The sequence below is a fragment of the Phragmites australis genome, chromosome 2, assembly GCF_958298935.1.
Source record: "Phragmites australis chromosome 2, lpPhrAust1.1, whole genome shotgun sequence".
In the NCBI taxonomy this organism is placed as follows: domain Eukaryota; kingdom Viridiplantae; phylum Streptophyta; class Magnoliopsida; order Poales; family Poaceae; genus Phragmites; species Phragmites australis.
In genome coordinates, this window is record NC_084922.1 from 40,724,866 (window position 1) to 40,740,902 (window position 16,037).

At 39.8% G+C, this 16,037-nt stretch overlaps 1 protein-coding gene across 10 annotated transcripts in view; it reads right to left on the reverse strand.

The window, feature by feature from the left end:
* The window catches only part of LOC133908875 (inositol hexakisphosphate and diphosphoinositol-pentakisphosphate kinase VIP1-like), a 28,501-nt gene extending 13,871 nt beyond the window's left edge, over positions 1-14,630 (reverse strand). For 4 of the 10 annotated variants that reach the window (XR_009908277.1, XM_062351071.1, XM_062351070.1 and 1 more), the window contains exons 1-15: positions 14,364-14,630; positions 14,137-14,196; positions 13,712-13,758; positions 13,167-13,250; positions 12,526-12,589; positions 11,428-11,581; positions 10,289-10,420; positions 9,565-9,635; positions 8,939-9,043; positions 3,469-3,561; positions 3,207-3,281; positions 2,568-2,662; positions 2,267-2,473; positions 2,070-2,169; positions 1,909-1,979 (exon numbers count right to left, since the gene is read on the reverse strand). Coding sequence is in view for 9 of the 10 variants with exons in the window: in XM_062351071.1 (XP_062207055.1) it covers positions 1,909-1,979; positions 2,070-2,169; positions 2,267-2,473; positions 2,568-2,662; positions 3,207-3,281; positions 3,469-3,561; positions 8,939-9,043; positions 9,565-9,635; positions 10,289-10,420; positions 11,428-11,581; positions 12,526-12,589; positions 13,167-13,250; positions 13,712-13,758; positions 14,137-14,196; positions 14,364-14,420 (1,415 nt within the window). In the remaining variant the exon portion in view is untranslated. Of the gene's footprint in view, positions 1-1,908; positions 1,980-2,069; positions 2,170-2,266; positions 2,474-2,567; positions 2,663-3,206; positions 3,282-3,468; positions 3,562-8,938; positions 9,044-9,564; positions 9,636-10,014; positions 10,269-10,288; positions 10,421-11,427; positions 11,582-12,525; positions 12,590-13,166; positions 13,251-13,711; positions 13,759-14,136; positions 14,197-14,363 lie in introns of those variants that run through there. The other 6 variants (XM_062351072.1, XM_062351073.1, XM_062351075.1 and 3 more) reach the window with 6 other exon arrangements.
* Positions 14,631-16,037: the final 1,407 nt, after the last annotated feature.

The window sequence follows — 16,037 nt, forward strand, 5'->3', positions numbered from 1 at the left end:
AAGTCCAGAAAAGAGCATAACGGCTAGTTCTGACACATTCTGTGACCGTTCTGACGCCGTATTTGGATTTAGGGCCGGATACTCCGGTCAGTTCTGACAAAAACAGTAACGGCTAGTTGTTTGGAGTGGGCTATTTATACCCCACTCACCCCATCCTTTGGGGCCGCTGCAAGGGCACGAAAAGAACATCCTCTAGAGCCAAAAGAACTCCCTCCCACTCCATTCTAGTGTGTGATTTGAGAAGAAAAGAGAGTTGGGTTGAGAGATTGGAAGATTGAGTGCAAGTGAGATAAAATCCAATCTTGAGCACTTGAGTTCTCGGCAAGAAGTTCGTCGTCGTGTTTGTTACTCTTGGAGGTGAAGCCTCCTAGGCGGCTAGGCGTCGCCGACGAGCACCCAAGGTTGTGGGTTGCCGCGGAAGTTTGTGAAGGGCTCGATTTCGCCTCCGCAAGGGAAGAAATCAAGAGTGGATCGAGGAAAGCGGTTGAAAGAGACCCGGCTCGTTGGAGCTTCCTCAACAGAGACGTAAGATTCACGGTGGTGAATCCGAACTTCAGGAAACAAATCTTTGTGTCTCCTCTCTTGTTTCCTTACTTTTAAGTTCTTGCTCAAATCTTTGTGTATATTGCTTGATCTACTTGTTTGTGTGTATTTGAGTGTAGGTTCTCTGTGAATCTACGTGGAATCATCTCCGGGAACACACGACATTACTTGGTTTGAGCTAGAACTCTCTACCCATCTTTTATATTCAGTTTCGGGCTCAGTTCTGTACTGAACCCGGAGAATCCGGACTTTACCGGAGTTTCCGAACCTGTACACACCGGAGTATCCAGACTACACCGGAGACTCCGGTTGAACAGTAATTTCAGGCATATGAACAGTGTTTTCAGCCTTTTTCAATTTAAGTTTTATTGCATATCTCTTGCTAGAATTGAGTAATTTTTGTCACCTTAGGATTGTAATTTCCACATTTATTTAGAGTGATTGTGCACTAGTTGAGCCTAGCATATTTAGGTTTTTCACTTGTGAAAAATCCGTTAATTTATATTCCGCTGCAAGTTTAGGCCAACGGTAAAAAGGGACGAATTTTTGTAAAACGCCTATTCACCCCCCTCTAGGCGACATCATTGTCCTTTCAACCAACGACGGCGGCGCGTGCAGACGGGGACCGGGAGGAACCGCGCGCGATCGGCTGATCAAACTAAGGACGCGCGAGGTGGTCGTGGCGGAGGTGTCCCAATTGGCGGAGTGGTGGGGCATCGACGCGTAAGGGCGTCCCTTATGGCGTCGAGCGCCCAACCATGCCGCACGGGTGGAGACGAGGAGCCTGCCGGTGGAGTCGACGCCGATTGTCGGAGTAGAGGCGCGCGAGATCGACGGGTGATGGATGACACAAACCGATCGGTGATCGGAAAAACCAAAGAGAAGACGCTGATCAACGATCGGCGAGAGAGAAAAACCCGATCAACAGATCGGTAAAAGAATCTCTAGGGCAGCTGATCGACACGATCGGCCACATGAACCCTAGCTACAGGTTGTGCAGCCCCCGGCGGAGATCATGGAGATCGATCTCCCCGGGGATAGCGCGGCGGAAGTGATGGTTTTGGAGCTAGGACCGAAACCTAAATTGATACCATGAAAGAATATGAGAGTTGGCTTAATGTGGTCGATTGTATTGCTTGAGCCTCGAGGGCGGATTATATAGAGTACAAAGATTGGAGGACAAGAAGCCTCTCCTAGAGATAAGGCACGTATTCTGGGATTACAATCAATCATAAACTACCATATATGGAGATATCCCAATATACTCCGAAAGAGTTAAGAGCAGATCCATAGCTAGGATAAGGTGATTGATTAAAGGTTCATAAACCATAAAAGAGGAGCAATCTTAACATTCCAGAAACTTAACTTGCACACGGAACAAGGATTCTTGTTGCATCTAATAGATCTTGCAGCTGTAAGGCACTTTTAAGCTTTGCCTGCAAAGTAACAATAAGACTATTGTTCAGCAAGTAAATGAACAAACACTATGAATAAACCAAAAACCAAGATTGATTCGGTTTCCACACCTCCGCATGCGCCTTTCCACCATTGTATTTCAACATCAATTTTAAAAGCTTTTCTTCAGTTACTTTCAGTTTCACCTTCTGCTTTGGTGTGCGATCCCCACTTGCATAATTTGAAGTAGGCAAGCCTTTATAGTATCAGAAAGCAGTTTGATGGTTATAGAATTTGATGATCTTAAGTTTTTAATGATTATCCTTACTGGCGTATAACAGCTATGACACAGCGCAACTCTTCCGATTGTCTAGATATTCCAACAGTTCCCCTTTCACGACCTCTAACAGCAACTGATGGTTGGGCTGGCTCGCTGATTTTCCATGGAAGACTAGTAGGAATGGTAGATGAAATATGTGGAGCTTTCTCATAAAGAAACATTTTCCTTAGAATGCATGCAGCATCATCATAGTACCTGGAGTTATGGAAGCGCTCACCATCATCATAGTAAGGACTCTTAAGTCTTACCCAGCATGAAAAGTTACAGATCTGTGACATGGAATGCTTACTTGTATGAACTTTTCACGAAACTCCAGCCATTCACATCACATACATAGGATCTTGCCTCCCCCAAGTCACACCTTAGAAGATCAAAGCCACACACCTGCAGAAAGAAATGATTGGGAAATTCAGACCACGGTTACAAATAACCTTTTTGACAGCTTTTCACGCCCCGCCAGTTTCGGAAAGTGAGCTGTTACTGATCAGTTATTTCTTAAATTAGATTTTTTTTCTATAAATTTGCTTCGAATTTTCTACACCTTAACACTAAACAACATATCTCATTGATTACATCTTAAATATACCAAAACAACCTAAAACAATCATGTTGGTTACTGTAGGGTAACCCTGGTGCAGACATCTTAGAGATGGGATTCTGCTCGTCTAGAGAACAGCAATAGTTGAACTAGAGTGCATCAACGAGCATAGTTGCTATCGTTCAGTAATTTGGGAGTTAGCTAAGTAGATCTTCGAGATACTCTTCCAGTTTATTGATTGATTTCAATTACAAATTATGGACCATGTAGGAAGTGCATTACTCAATAGAACACGGCCATCTTCTGCGGATTGGTTTGAACTTGTTCAACATGGACATCTAATGTGCAAAATAAGTAAAAAAAAAAAAAACCTAGTAATTTTAACTGTACCGCTTGTCTGAAGGCTTGGCAAACGCTCCTTGCAATTTGTTTCTCCGTAGGGGTCAATAGAACAGGATAGCGCACCTTCAAGCAAGATAAAAATTATATTGCAATGGTGCTAAATTATGAATCTAGACCAAACAGCAAATAAAGGAAAAACACCCACCCTTTTCTACATATAAGGGGTTAAAGTTTCGATCGGAATGTCAAACACTGAGATTTAATTGATAGAACAAGACGAATACTGTCACAACAAGGCTAGGAAGGGTACCTCTTTTCCATTAGAATTTCTCATGACAACCCCATCCACAACTGGAGACTTGCGCGCTTCAGCATGTGCATATCCTGGCCCAACTGTATAAACCTACAAACCTTAGATTCCATGCTTAGCATTTCTTCTTCTTTAGCATAACAGTAGGAGAGGACACCACTGAAAATATTGTTATTATGAGAATAAGGCTGTACAGAGGTTTCCAATACCAAAACAAAAGTTGTACAAAGGTCTGCAGGACCAAGAACAATCCTAAGAAAGATAAAACAAGCAATCCAATAACACAGAAACAAATGCTAAAGAATCAAAATGTGAAATCAGAGAGCGTTACTATATAGAAGCCAGGTATTCAGATGTGGTAATAACTTCATGGAGGACTCTCCATTAGAAGTAACATATCAGCTCCAGGCAGTTTTTTTTCCAACTATGCTTATTTGGATGAACTTTGTCAGAAAACGCATATATTCCTTTGTAACAAAATATGCCAAGATCCAAGGATGATGACCTCTTTGAACACAACTCGAACCGACCGCGTACAATTGTCCAGCTAACAAAGTGAGTGTGTAAATATCTATCTATCTATAACTGCCTTCCTTTGAAGAAGATACTGTGACTATTACTGCTACTACTATAAAACTAGTGAGGTACTCCCTCTTTTCAACAATATATGATTCTTTGGACAAAACACGGTCTCCAATAAGCAACTTTGACCATCAACTTTTCATAGTGATATATAAGTAAAAGGTATACTTAAAAGTACTCATAAAAAATTGATGGTACTATTTTCATGTGTCAATTATAAATAGTTCTATATATATGAGCAGTCAAAGTTAAGGAAGTTTGGCCACTCAATGATTGCCTTGTTGCACCATTGCTTCACGCGGAAGCTGGGTGAAAGAGTCAAAACCACCCTGGTACCATCGGCAAGGCATCCTAGTGAAGATACATTTCCTATAAATACCAGATTCCAAGAAGAGTACGGTCCCTTTTCTCGTAATCTACAGATTCTTGAGTCCCTGCATTGGCGTGTTTTTGACGCCCAAAGACCAAAGACATGTATTGAATGCTGTGACAAGCACACATCTTTGGGCAAACACTTGTCACAACGTTATTGTATATATCCTTGATGAGGGTAATGTAATTTGTTGGGACTTTTTGTTTCTCCAAGACCCACCACATGACATTTCTCGGAATTTTGTCGTAAACCTTCTCCAAGTCAATGAATACCATGTGCAGATCCTTATTTTGTTCCCTATATCTTTCCATAAGTTGCCTTATCAAGAAAATTGCTTCCATGATCAACCTCCCAGGCATGAAACCAAATTAGTTTTTGGTAATGCTGTAATACCGAATAATTGAGAGAAAAAAAGAGATTTGACCAAATAGTTGACTTTTTGATCCGTTGCTCGTATGGACGATCGGAGACCGTGGTTGCGTTCATCTCGTCGAGACGAACCCATTTTGCTATTCATGTCCGTTCCGAGCACTTTGTGACCCGTAGCAAGCCTAATAAATTTAGACCGTTGATTGTTTTTAAAAAAAATAAAAAAAGAGGATAAATACCGGATGGATCGGCCCTCAACCCGATCCATCCAGACGCCTCTTGCGTTCGTCTCGCGTTCGTCTCTCTCTCTCTCCCCATCGCTGTGTGTGCCGCCCGCGTGCGCGCCGCCCGAGCCCAGCCTGCACCTGCCGTCACCGGCCTGCGCGCCACCGCCGTCGTGTGCTGCCGCGCCGCCGTGCGCCTACGAGTCGTCGCCGCTGTGCTGTGCCGGCCGCCGAGTGAGAAGGAGCTAGAAGCAAGGAAGAAGAAGCCAAGAAGGAAGAAAGGAAAAGAGAAAGAAAAGAAAAGAAAAGAAAAGAAAGAGAAAAGAAAAGGAGAAAAGAAAAGAAAAGAAAAGAAAAAGAAAAAAGAAAAAAAAGGAAAAAGGAAAAAAAAGAAGAAGGATTGTGAAATTTTCTGATTTCGCTGGATTTGTCGTCAATCCTTCGAAGGTGACTCCTACATAATCCCTAGGCAATTGAGATTCAATTGAATCATTCGATTTCCATCGGATGCGTGATCGATAATCCGAATTGCTTTCGATAGCCGTCGCTAAAGCGAAGATGTGACATCCAAATTTAGATATCCATTCCTTTTGATCAAATAAGGTTTAACCAGTAAAAGAATTCTAATTCAACTCTGGAGTAGGGATGTCACATCAATTTATGCTTTAGGAGTTTCTGTTCGGCATGTCCCGAAGTGTTAACGTGTATGCGACCTTTTCAGGGGTAGGAATGACGCTTCACATTTATATGTGTTTTAGATGTGCTTTAGTACTAAAATGTGTTTGTGCAGGTGGTAGTGCTTCCGGCGTATCTAATCAAATTCCTTCGTCGCCTTCGGTAAAAGACAAGTAACGTGGGGGTGTAATTCAATGCTATGTTTATATTCATGTCTTACTTCATTCGCAGATAAAATTGAAATATCTGATATTTTCCAATTTATTCATATGATGAATGATGTCGCATTTGACGAATTAAATCAAAGTCATTTCATTGATTTTGAGTATATCGTTGATGTTATGAACTAGTAGTGGTGATACTCATGAAAAAGAATCATCAAAAGAAAAATAAGAATTGACGTCAATTCACATACATACATTTGCATTTATGCATTTCATATGGTGATAAAGGCCGATCACTGCCATTGTGCGTGATTCGTACCGGTATATGGAGTTGCATGAGAGGTTGGCATCGTCCAGCGCAAAACTCTCAAATGGAGTTGCGTCATGGAATTCATACATTTATTATAATGTTTGAAGAATACAGAATCCGAAAGGGGTTAGTGCCATGATATATGGGAGACCGTATTGGAGTTTGTTGTTGTGTTTCCGTTGACAGGTGAATCAAGATTGTTTTGGCTTTTCATGGTGAGAAAAATGATTGTATCTGAAATACTCTTTAATCTAGTGAGATATGTTTATATTTATAGCCGTTACTTGCTGAGCTTATCTCACCCCGTTAACTCACTTTTTGTTCAGGTACGCTTAGGTTGTTGACGTGCATTTTTTGGGAATGGACTTGGTAGTTGCACGCACTACCTTATCACAATACCGATAATCTAAACTTATGTTTGAAAACCATATTTTTGGCAGTATATCGTTCGTGCTGTAATAAGCTTTGTACTTGAAGAAGTAATCCTGTATATAGTGTAGATAGATATATGTTGTGGTTACGTTGTTTATATCATATATTGTCTGCCTGTGAATTGTGTGATCAGTTATACCGCAACTATAGAGGAAATACTGCCAAAAATTTCCATATTCAAATAAAATATGTTTAGTTGTAAAGTAGGGTGTTACAAATGCCCATCATTCTTCTTAGGCGATGCACAATAACTCTCTCCCATTGAGTTGTATGGCTCATCAACTTAATTCCACGGTAATTAGTACAGCTTTGGATATCTCCTTTATTCTTGAAGGTTGGTACTAATATACTTCTCATCCATTCTTCGGGCATCTTGTTTGATCGAAAGATTAGCTTGAAGAGCTTAGTTAGCCATGCTATCGCAATGTCTCCAAAACATCTCCACGCCTCAATGGGGATCTATCAGGGCCTATCGTCTTGCCTCCTTTCACCCTTTTTAAAGCTTTCTTAACCTCAGCTTCATGAATTCTTCGTACAAATCGTATGTTGGTATCATCAAAAGATTCATCCAGCTCAATGGTAGAGCTCTCGTTCTCCCCATTGAACAGTTCATCAAAGTACTCTCGCCATCTAGTCTTGATCTCATCATCTCTCATCAGAAGTCGACCGGTCCCATCCTTGATGCATTTGACTTGGTTGACGTCTTCGTCTTGCTTTCAAGGATCTTGGCGATCTTATAGATGTCCTTTTCTCCTCCTTTTGTGCCCAACCGCTGATAAAGGTCCTCATAAGCTCGACCCCTTGCTTCGCTCACAGCTCGTTTTGCGGTCTTCTTTGCCACTTTATACTTTTCTATGTTGTTTGCATTTCTGCCAAGGTGTAAGCATCTGAAACATTCTTTATTCTCCTTGATAGCCTTCTGAACATCCTCGTTCCACCACCAAGTGTCTTTAGCTTCGCATCTGCTTCCTTTGGTCACCCCAAACACCTCTGAAGCCACTTTCCTAATGCAAGTTGCCATCTTCATCCACATATCGTTTGCATTCTCTCCTTCCTTCCAAGAGCCCTCGTTAATAACCCTCTCCTTAAAATTTTATGCCGCCTCTCCTTTAAGCTTCCACCACTTCATTCTTGCGATTTTGGCACCCTTGTCCCGTCAAACATGTATGCGGAAGCGAAAGTCAGCCACCACAAGCTTATGTTGAGGGACAACACACTCTCCATGTATCACCTTACAATCTAAGCAAGCATGTCTATCCTCTCTTCTTGCAAGGACAATCAATCTAGTTAGAGTGGTGGCCACTACTAAAGATCACTAAATGGGATTCTCTCTTTCTAAAGGTATTAGCTATTATCAGATCGTAGGCCACAACAAAGTTCAAGACATACTCTCCCTCTTGGTTCCTATCGCCAAACCCAAAGCCCCCGTGCACCCCTTCAAACCCTACATTAGATGTACCTACATGGCTATTAAGGTCTCCTCCTATGAAGAGCTTCTCCCTAATAGGCACAATACTAACAATGTCATCCAGGTCTTACTAGAATTGCCTCTTGATGCTCTCATTGTGACCTACTTGAGGGGCATACGAGCTACTAATAACGTTCAAAACCAAATCCTCAACAGCCAGCTTAACAAGGATAATCCTATCTTCGTACCTCCTGACGTCCACCACTCCATTCTTGAGGCTCTTGTCGATCAAGATGCCAACTCCATTTCTACTTGCGATCCCCGTGTACCATAGCTTGAAGCCGGTATTCTCCACCTCCTTTGCATTCTGTCCCTTCCATTTAGTTTTCTAGACTCCTAGAATATTTACACGTCTCCTAACCGCAATATCAACTAACTCTCGCAACTTACCTGTTAGGGACCCCACGTTCCAACTACCTAAACGGATCTTACTTGGTTCGGCTAGCTTCCTTACTCTTCGCACCCGTCGAGACAAATGTGAAGACCCTTGCTCATTTTTCACTACACCCGGGTGCCGATGTAGCGCGCCACTCAGGATGCGACGACCCGATCCTTGCCCACTTATCATTGTATCCAGATCAAGATACGACGTGTCACCAAAGGGGTGATGGCCCTGCCCTTGCCATTTAACACCACACCCGGGTTCAGATATGGTGCGTCGCTAAGAGGGTTACGCCCTAACGGATTTTTGTTGGGTTTTATCTCCATAAGAGTGGTTGGGTTTCTTACGTTGGCTCGCCAAGCCTATCACAACCCTCCTCCTTAACCTGGGCTTGGGGCTAGCTATGTTGGTACAGCTTTCTTTCGTACATTTTATGCATGAGAAAAAAATAAAGAAAAAGATGAAGTAAATACGTCAGCAAGGTTTGTCACCTTGACATCTGTTCCCCCTGTAGGCATGAACTCCTCATAAATATAGGATCCATCTCGCCTCACCTTCCTCACATCTGGATAAAATTCACTAGATCTATTGCCAACCTACAAAATTTTCATCTGGTCAGTTCATTTTGCCGGTTTCTGAAGTAAACATCAATGCAAAGATGAAGAATAGACATCAATTCATTCATTTATATCCGAGAAGTAACCTTAGTAACAAGAGACCTGGTTGAGAAAAAATAGCCAAATATTATTTGTCCATTTGAAGCCAATATCATGGCATTTATCTATTGTTATACTACACTTTACAAGTATCAAAGATACTAGTTTACTGGGATTTTTGTAAACTCTATGTCAGTGAGGAAGATTTTGGTGTCAGTCCAAGAACAAAATAGATAAGCAAAATATTAGGATATAAAGCAGTGCTTGCTAGGTTATTTTGACTTATATTATCTATAACTGCTTGGGATGACTGAAGTTGCTAACAGAAATACAGAATATCATAGTGGCCACATTCATATCTTAGCTATGGCATCGACTTGAATTTTCTGTAAAAATAAAGATCCTGCTTGCAAATTTTTCTACAAATAAATAAGAGCAAATTAATGGTAACAGATATTCACCTTACGGAACAGTTCTTTCATTCCTCCTCCAGCTGAGCTAGGATAGTATATCATTATATTATGGTCATCTCCTTCATACAATAAAAATTGTAAGGAGCAGAACATGTTTATTCTATTACTTTACATTTTACAAAGATAGGGTAGAAAATAGGTGCATTGCAGTCAAGAGATCAACAGTTTGGCAATAACATTGCAGACACTGACATATGCATGGATGCATCGGTACTAACTCACATACAGAAATGATCCAAAGTTCAGAATTGATTACAGAACAATTGGATAGTTAGTGAGGAAAGTTCTTCGCAATAGAAGTGCGAGGTGCAGACCACATTGAATATAAACACACAATTTATGAAAAATAACCTGTGTGCAATATTTGATAAGAATAGGGAAAATAAACTACTGTCACGATCAGAATTCAGAATGTTATGGCGTGGGTTGGTACTGTACCGCACGGCACTGTAGCACCGCGCCTACCGTAGCGCGCGCAGTAGCAGCAGACGAACATGAGGCAAGGTACCAGGGAAAATAAGATTAGTAAGTTTGCTTTCTTAGGGATAAAGTAATAGGCCAGATTTGATTTTGTTTGTTAGCCACGTTGTTGGCCTCACCTCTTAGATGGTGCCTAGTCTATAAAGGCAGCCGGTTGTGCTAGGATTCATTAGGCAAGAAAGAAATAAACAAAGTCTCCCTTCCGCCGGCTGTTCAGAACCTCCAGATTTACCTGGAGGGCGAATTTGCCTCCACTCTGGTCCTTGGACCCTAAATTTCCATCTAATACAGCTACTCAAAGCTTCCCTCTTTGCTGGAACGAGTCCTGCTGGGTTGAGAGGGTGAACAAGCTGCCGCCAGTCATCTAACCATATCACAGAATATGTATTAAATACAAAGTTCACCAAGAATGTCCAGACTGTAAATACATTTAATGTTTGGCATTATTCAAACCGTCAAAGCTTCAACAATGTTATTGTAGATGCTTCTGCGACCAAAAGATATGCTGAAAGTACCAGATAATATTTTGAAATTAGATTTGTAGCATTGCAAGGCCCAGGCCCACATGTCAATGATATACATTACAGAACTTTGATAAATTACTGGACAGAAGTCTAAGAGCTAGTGTTGGTTGGGCTCTGGTATTTTTCCATGTTTATTTTCAATCATAGAACAAAAAACCAACCCGGGTCACCGGTTGAACCAGGAAAAACCGGAACCAGCGACCTCACTTCGGTTCAGCTTAAATATAGTCCATGCAATTCAACTGGTATGAACCGGTGAAAACCAGGTTGAACCGGAGGCTTTTCTATTGAACCGGTAGCGGTTGGACCCATTTTGCAATTGGAATGAGAAAAATAATATGCAGCCATGGGGACTCGAACACAAGATGTGAGGAAAAGCTACACGAGCTACTCCACTAGCCACCAACCAACCGGACTATGTGAAGTGTTAACTCCAAAGGGATACTCAGTTTTGATATTTATTTTCTCTCAATGTGACCTCAAAAAACTTATTTATTATTTTATTTGAACCGGTAGTTGAACCAGTGAACTCACGGTTCGATCACCGGTCCATTTTTTCGTTCTCTGTTTTCAATGTGTGCAAGATATTCGCAAGGTTGTGAGTCACAGTGATATATAGCATGGGTTTTTTCTCCTTTTCTCAAGTAGATAGTTCAAATGAAGCATCCTAGCTTGACTTCAGGCTTAGTCTTCTTAGATATAGTGCCAAAATTTTCAATTTTTGATGCATTGGGCTAAAAGAAAATGACTGCTGTTATTCATAGTTCAAGACTGATGACAGAGAAGAACAAACAAGAAATAGTGCAAGAAAAGACTATTACAAACATATCAAATTAAGAGTTGTTACCATCAATGGGTTTCTCCACGAAAGGCTTGCAAAACCGTATCCCATGAATCTCAATAAAATCGTCTTGCTCAACAAAGTAGTTTAGCTCTTGATTAGGGTACTCTCTTCTGACAACCGCATAGGTTGGAACAGGAACTCCAAACAATTTAAGTTGCTAAAAAACCAAAAACCGAAACATCAACATTCTGGAACAAGAGAATATATGTTTGGACTATGGTACAGGATGATAAAGCCTTCGTGTACATTGCATACTAGAGTTCACTAGGCCCTTCTGTAGTATAATTGGATTATAAAATCATCTGTTGCCCATGAAAGGATCCCAGAATATTTGCTACTGAGTAACAGTGTTGTATCAGGAAGCCAAAGGAAATAGACACGGCAGTAAAGCCAAGTAGATAAATACTTTAGTGCTCCTGAAGAATAAGATTACCAAAATACCGGAGTACAGTGGGCAATAAAAAAACTAAGGTTCTAGTAAGTTATGACCAAATATTAGCACAGTACATAATCAAACAGTTCCAAATTTCCAGAACACTCATGAAGCATACGCAGCTATACGAACTAAGACTTGTGTTTTTCGTCGTAGCTAGAGATACTAAAATACATATCTCTGAGTAAACCAATCAAATGTGGTTATCTCATTGTTGTCAATTTCTTGAGCATCTCAATCTAGTCGAATTCCTGTGTTTATTGGGAAAAAAGATACTACTTGTATGAACAATTCCACATAAGAATGTCAAGGAGGTTGCAGTAGAGTCTTGAGGTTAACACAGATTGCAGGGGGGGGAAAAGAACTAAATCATAGTTTCTGGAAAAAGAAAGGTTACATTTTGGAATTTTAAGGTTTTTCAAGAGACGTTCAGAGACGATCTTGCTGCCATCTTTTTTGTATTCTGTTGATTGAAAACTTAGTGGAAGATTTTTGTTTTCCATTTAGTTTAAATTGTCATCCCCATGATAAATAGCAAGAAATAATCCAGCTTTAAAGCATCTAACAGAGACAATATAAACTCATTTGAGGCCCACAGGAAAAATAAATAAATATTGAAATAAAGATGTCTGACTTCTATGAAGCGCTAGTGCTAGTGATATTAATACCTCATATACTTTGTTGCGGTCATGAAGGAGGTACTGTGGGGCCAATTCATTGACTATAAAAGGCCTAAAGAATAATATTCACAAAATGTTACTTCAGCAAATCACAAAACTCCTTAGGGTAGCATGAGTACTCTTGCTTGTAATCAAATGTGTTTATTTTTCTTTATGACAAAAACAGGCCCTTTAGTTACTTGCATGTTTTCCCAAACAAGAATCAAAAGAAATATACATGAAAGAAATATGGTTTCTGAAGTTTTCTTTCATTTCTTCAGTAATGGGAAAGTGCATATAGGAACTCTCATCTAGGCAGATAAATTCCACGATGACAGGAATTCCAGAAATGTTATTATTAGAAGCGTCGGTCTAGATAGAACTGTTAGTCAAGGGTGAATTCAGAGGAAACCATATCAGAGAAACATTCAAGATGGTGTTCCATAAAAATTCTTTCAAAATGATGCAAACCTTGCAGACTAAAATGAAAGTGTATCTGGATTAAGACTAGTAAATCCATACAGAAGTCACACATGGATCAGAATTTTAACCATAATCATAAGCTTATAGTACTAGAAAATACTCTATCAGTGTATATTTAGATCCTTTGCTTACAAAATGACATGCTTGAGTCAGGGAAGGTATTTAACCTGCGTAAAGCAGCGTATTTCTCTGCCTTTTCTAGTGGATACCCAGCTGAGTAAAAAGCGATTAGACAATCACATAAAGGCCAACTAAAAAGAAAAGGAGTAGCAGTTAGTATAATAAATTAGTACCAGAAGTTGAACTTCAGATGGTGTCAGTAACAATAATGCTGGCACAAAACTCGAAATAAACCTATATATGATGACAAAAAGGGCATAATTGAATCAACATGAGATAAGATTTACTGAAAAAAATCTCAAAAATTAATAGAAAAATCACCCAGAATATGGTCTCCATTGCCAACCTGAGATCTGCTATAAAGCTCGTGGATAATGGAGTTATTTAGCACCACGAATTCAAAAATTCCCAAATCATGTATATTATGTGGACAGATATTGTCAATCACTCTCTTAACTGACGATATCTATACTAACCTCATGCTTCAAGTAAGATTTTGCCTGCATAATTCACTACTTAAATTTCATCGATATGCAGAGAACTTCAAGATTAAACTTCTTAGAGGACTTCCCTTCACACTTGTCCAGCATACCTTTCAATGGGATCTTCAAGAATGACTTTGTCACCAAAAATTATAATCTGCATCCATAAAGCATGCATATTATTTTTTATCTTTGATGTTTTTTCATCATCTTTTTAGTTGGATCTTGTGGGTTTCATCTCTAGCCTACCCCAACTTGCTTGGGACAAAAGCTGTAGTTGTTGTTGTTGATGATGATGATGTTCAGTACAAGACAATTAGTTAAATAACTTGCTGCTGAACTAGTTTCAGAGTTCAGACATTTGAACACCAACAGGGCAAAAGAGACAGATGTGGACCTTGCGCTGGCTTAAAATCGAACCTTTTTTTCAATGTTTGGTCATACCAGCTTTTTGTTCTTAAAAAACACCAAATTTATTAATAACAAAACAAAACGCACACAATAATCCGCCAGAACGACCTATTTCCAGTCCTACCTCGAACTCCCCGAACGCGCGCAGCCTCTCAAGAATCTGCTCCATGGGAGAACACGACACCTACGAAGTTTCCAACAGGAAAAAAGGTTAATCGACCGCTCAGATAGTAATTTGATCATACCGCAGCAGCAGCCCCGCATAACCGACCCCAAGAAACACAGCCAGGAAGAACTCGAAATTCCTCCCAGGAAATTACAGGTTCGCACAAGGCCCGCCCAACCGCTCACCTTCTTCTCCATGACGCAGACACCAATCTTAATCTTGCCACCATTGCGCCCCTTCATCCCCTCGCTCCCTTGTCTTCCGCGGAAATAAATGGGCTATGAGCCTATGACTGGACAAGGGATGCTTCTTTCTTGGACATTTTGCTCCTCAAGACTGGAATTTTGACATCTTTATGCTTCGTTGGGGAGAGTGGAGGAAGCGAAACAGCCGAAGGCTGGGAGGGCCGGAGGGGTTGTGAGCAGTGGGCACTGCGTAAGTGGAAGCTTTCTCTCGTCATCCGTTTCCGGTTTTTATACGGAGAAAATCTACGATTTACCATCGAATAACTACAGATTCTACAATCCATCATCGAATAAGTTCTGTTTACTTCTATACCATCAAATAAATATTATACTACCCTCCGCTGCACTGTTCATAAACAGTATAAACAGTACCCGTGAATAAAAAAAAGTCTAAAAAATATGTCGATTTTTGTGCACGCTCTATAATTCATAATCAACCCATTTTAACTGTATTCACCTAAAAATACTGTATAGAATTCAAAATAAAATTCTTCAAAATGTACTACTTTTGCAACTTCTTGCAATTTTTAAGCCTCATAAAAATTTACAAAAAATCTGAGAAAATTTACTAATATTCCTCTAATGTGATGTAATAATTTCTAAAATTATCTCCCGCGGTGAAAAAATTAGTTCTTTGTAATGCACAGTATTACAAAAGTACCTCATTTTGAGAAATTTTAGTTTAAATTTTACACAGTATTTTTAGGTGAATACAGTTAAAATAGGTTGATTATGAATTATAGAACGTGCACAAAATTCGACATATTTTATTGTGACTTTTTTTATTCTCGGATACTGTTCATAAACAGTATAGCGAAAGGCAGTATCGGAAGCCGATGACATATAAGAAACTGAAACATTTATTCGATGGTATAGAAGTAAACAGAACTTATTCGATGGCGGATTGTAGAATCAGTAGTTATTCGATGGCAAATCGTAGATTTTCTCTTTTATATGTGTCCCTACTTTATTTTCTTTTTTTTATTTTGTTTATGCCCTATTTATTTTCTTTTTTATTTTGTTTGTGCTCGGCAACCGATACTAACAACGCTTTCGACTTCCTTCAGTAGACAAATATGATGGAACATGCTTTTTAAGGACATGGACACGTACTTTGAAATTGTGAGGTGGAGAAAATAGTGTAAGTCTACTCTTAACGGGTGGTATCATGCATATTTAATAAGTGTCACGTAAGATTGTTAGTTGCCGTGATAAAGAATTAAACAGATTTTTATTTTCCGGCAATAATTCTAACATTTTAGGTCCATTCTCATAGACACAACAAAAATTCATTGTTTTAAGAGCCCGTAAGAAACTACACTGTATGAGAAGAGTTATCTCTAGATATCAATTTAATAGCCTTACTGTGATGTGATAGGCTTGAATATAATAACATAATAGTATGCATATTGGGAGTAAGATTATTTGGATTCGTACCATAATGCTGCACCCATGCTCTTGTCCTTTCGTTTAACTACATCTCTGCAAAAAGTTTATTCAGTCTGAAATTGGTTAATGAGATGCTATGAGCTGTCACTTTGTATGGTGGCAATCACTTGTTCTGTTAATTTGCTAAAGATGTCTTTCATCTTCTCCTAACTGTTGATCGCTCCC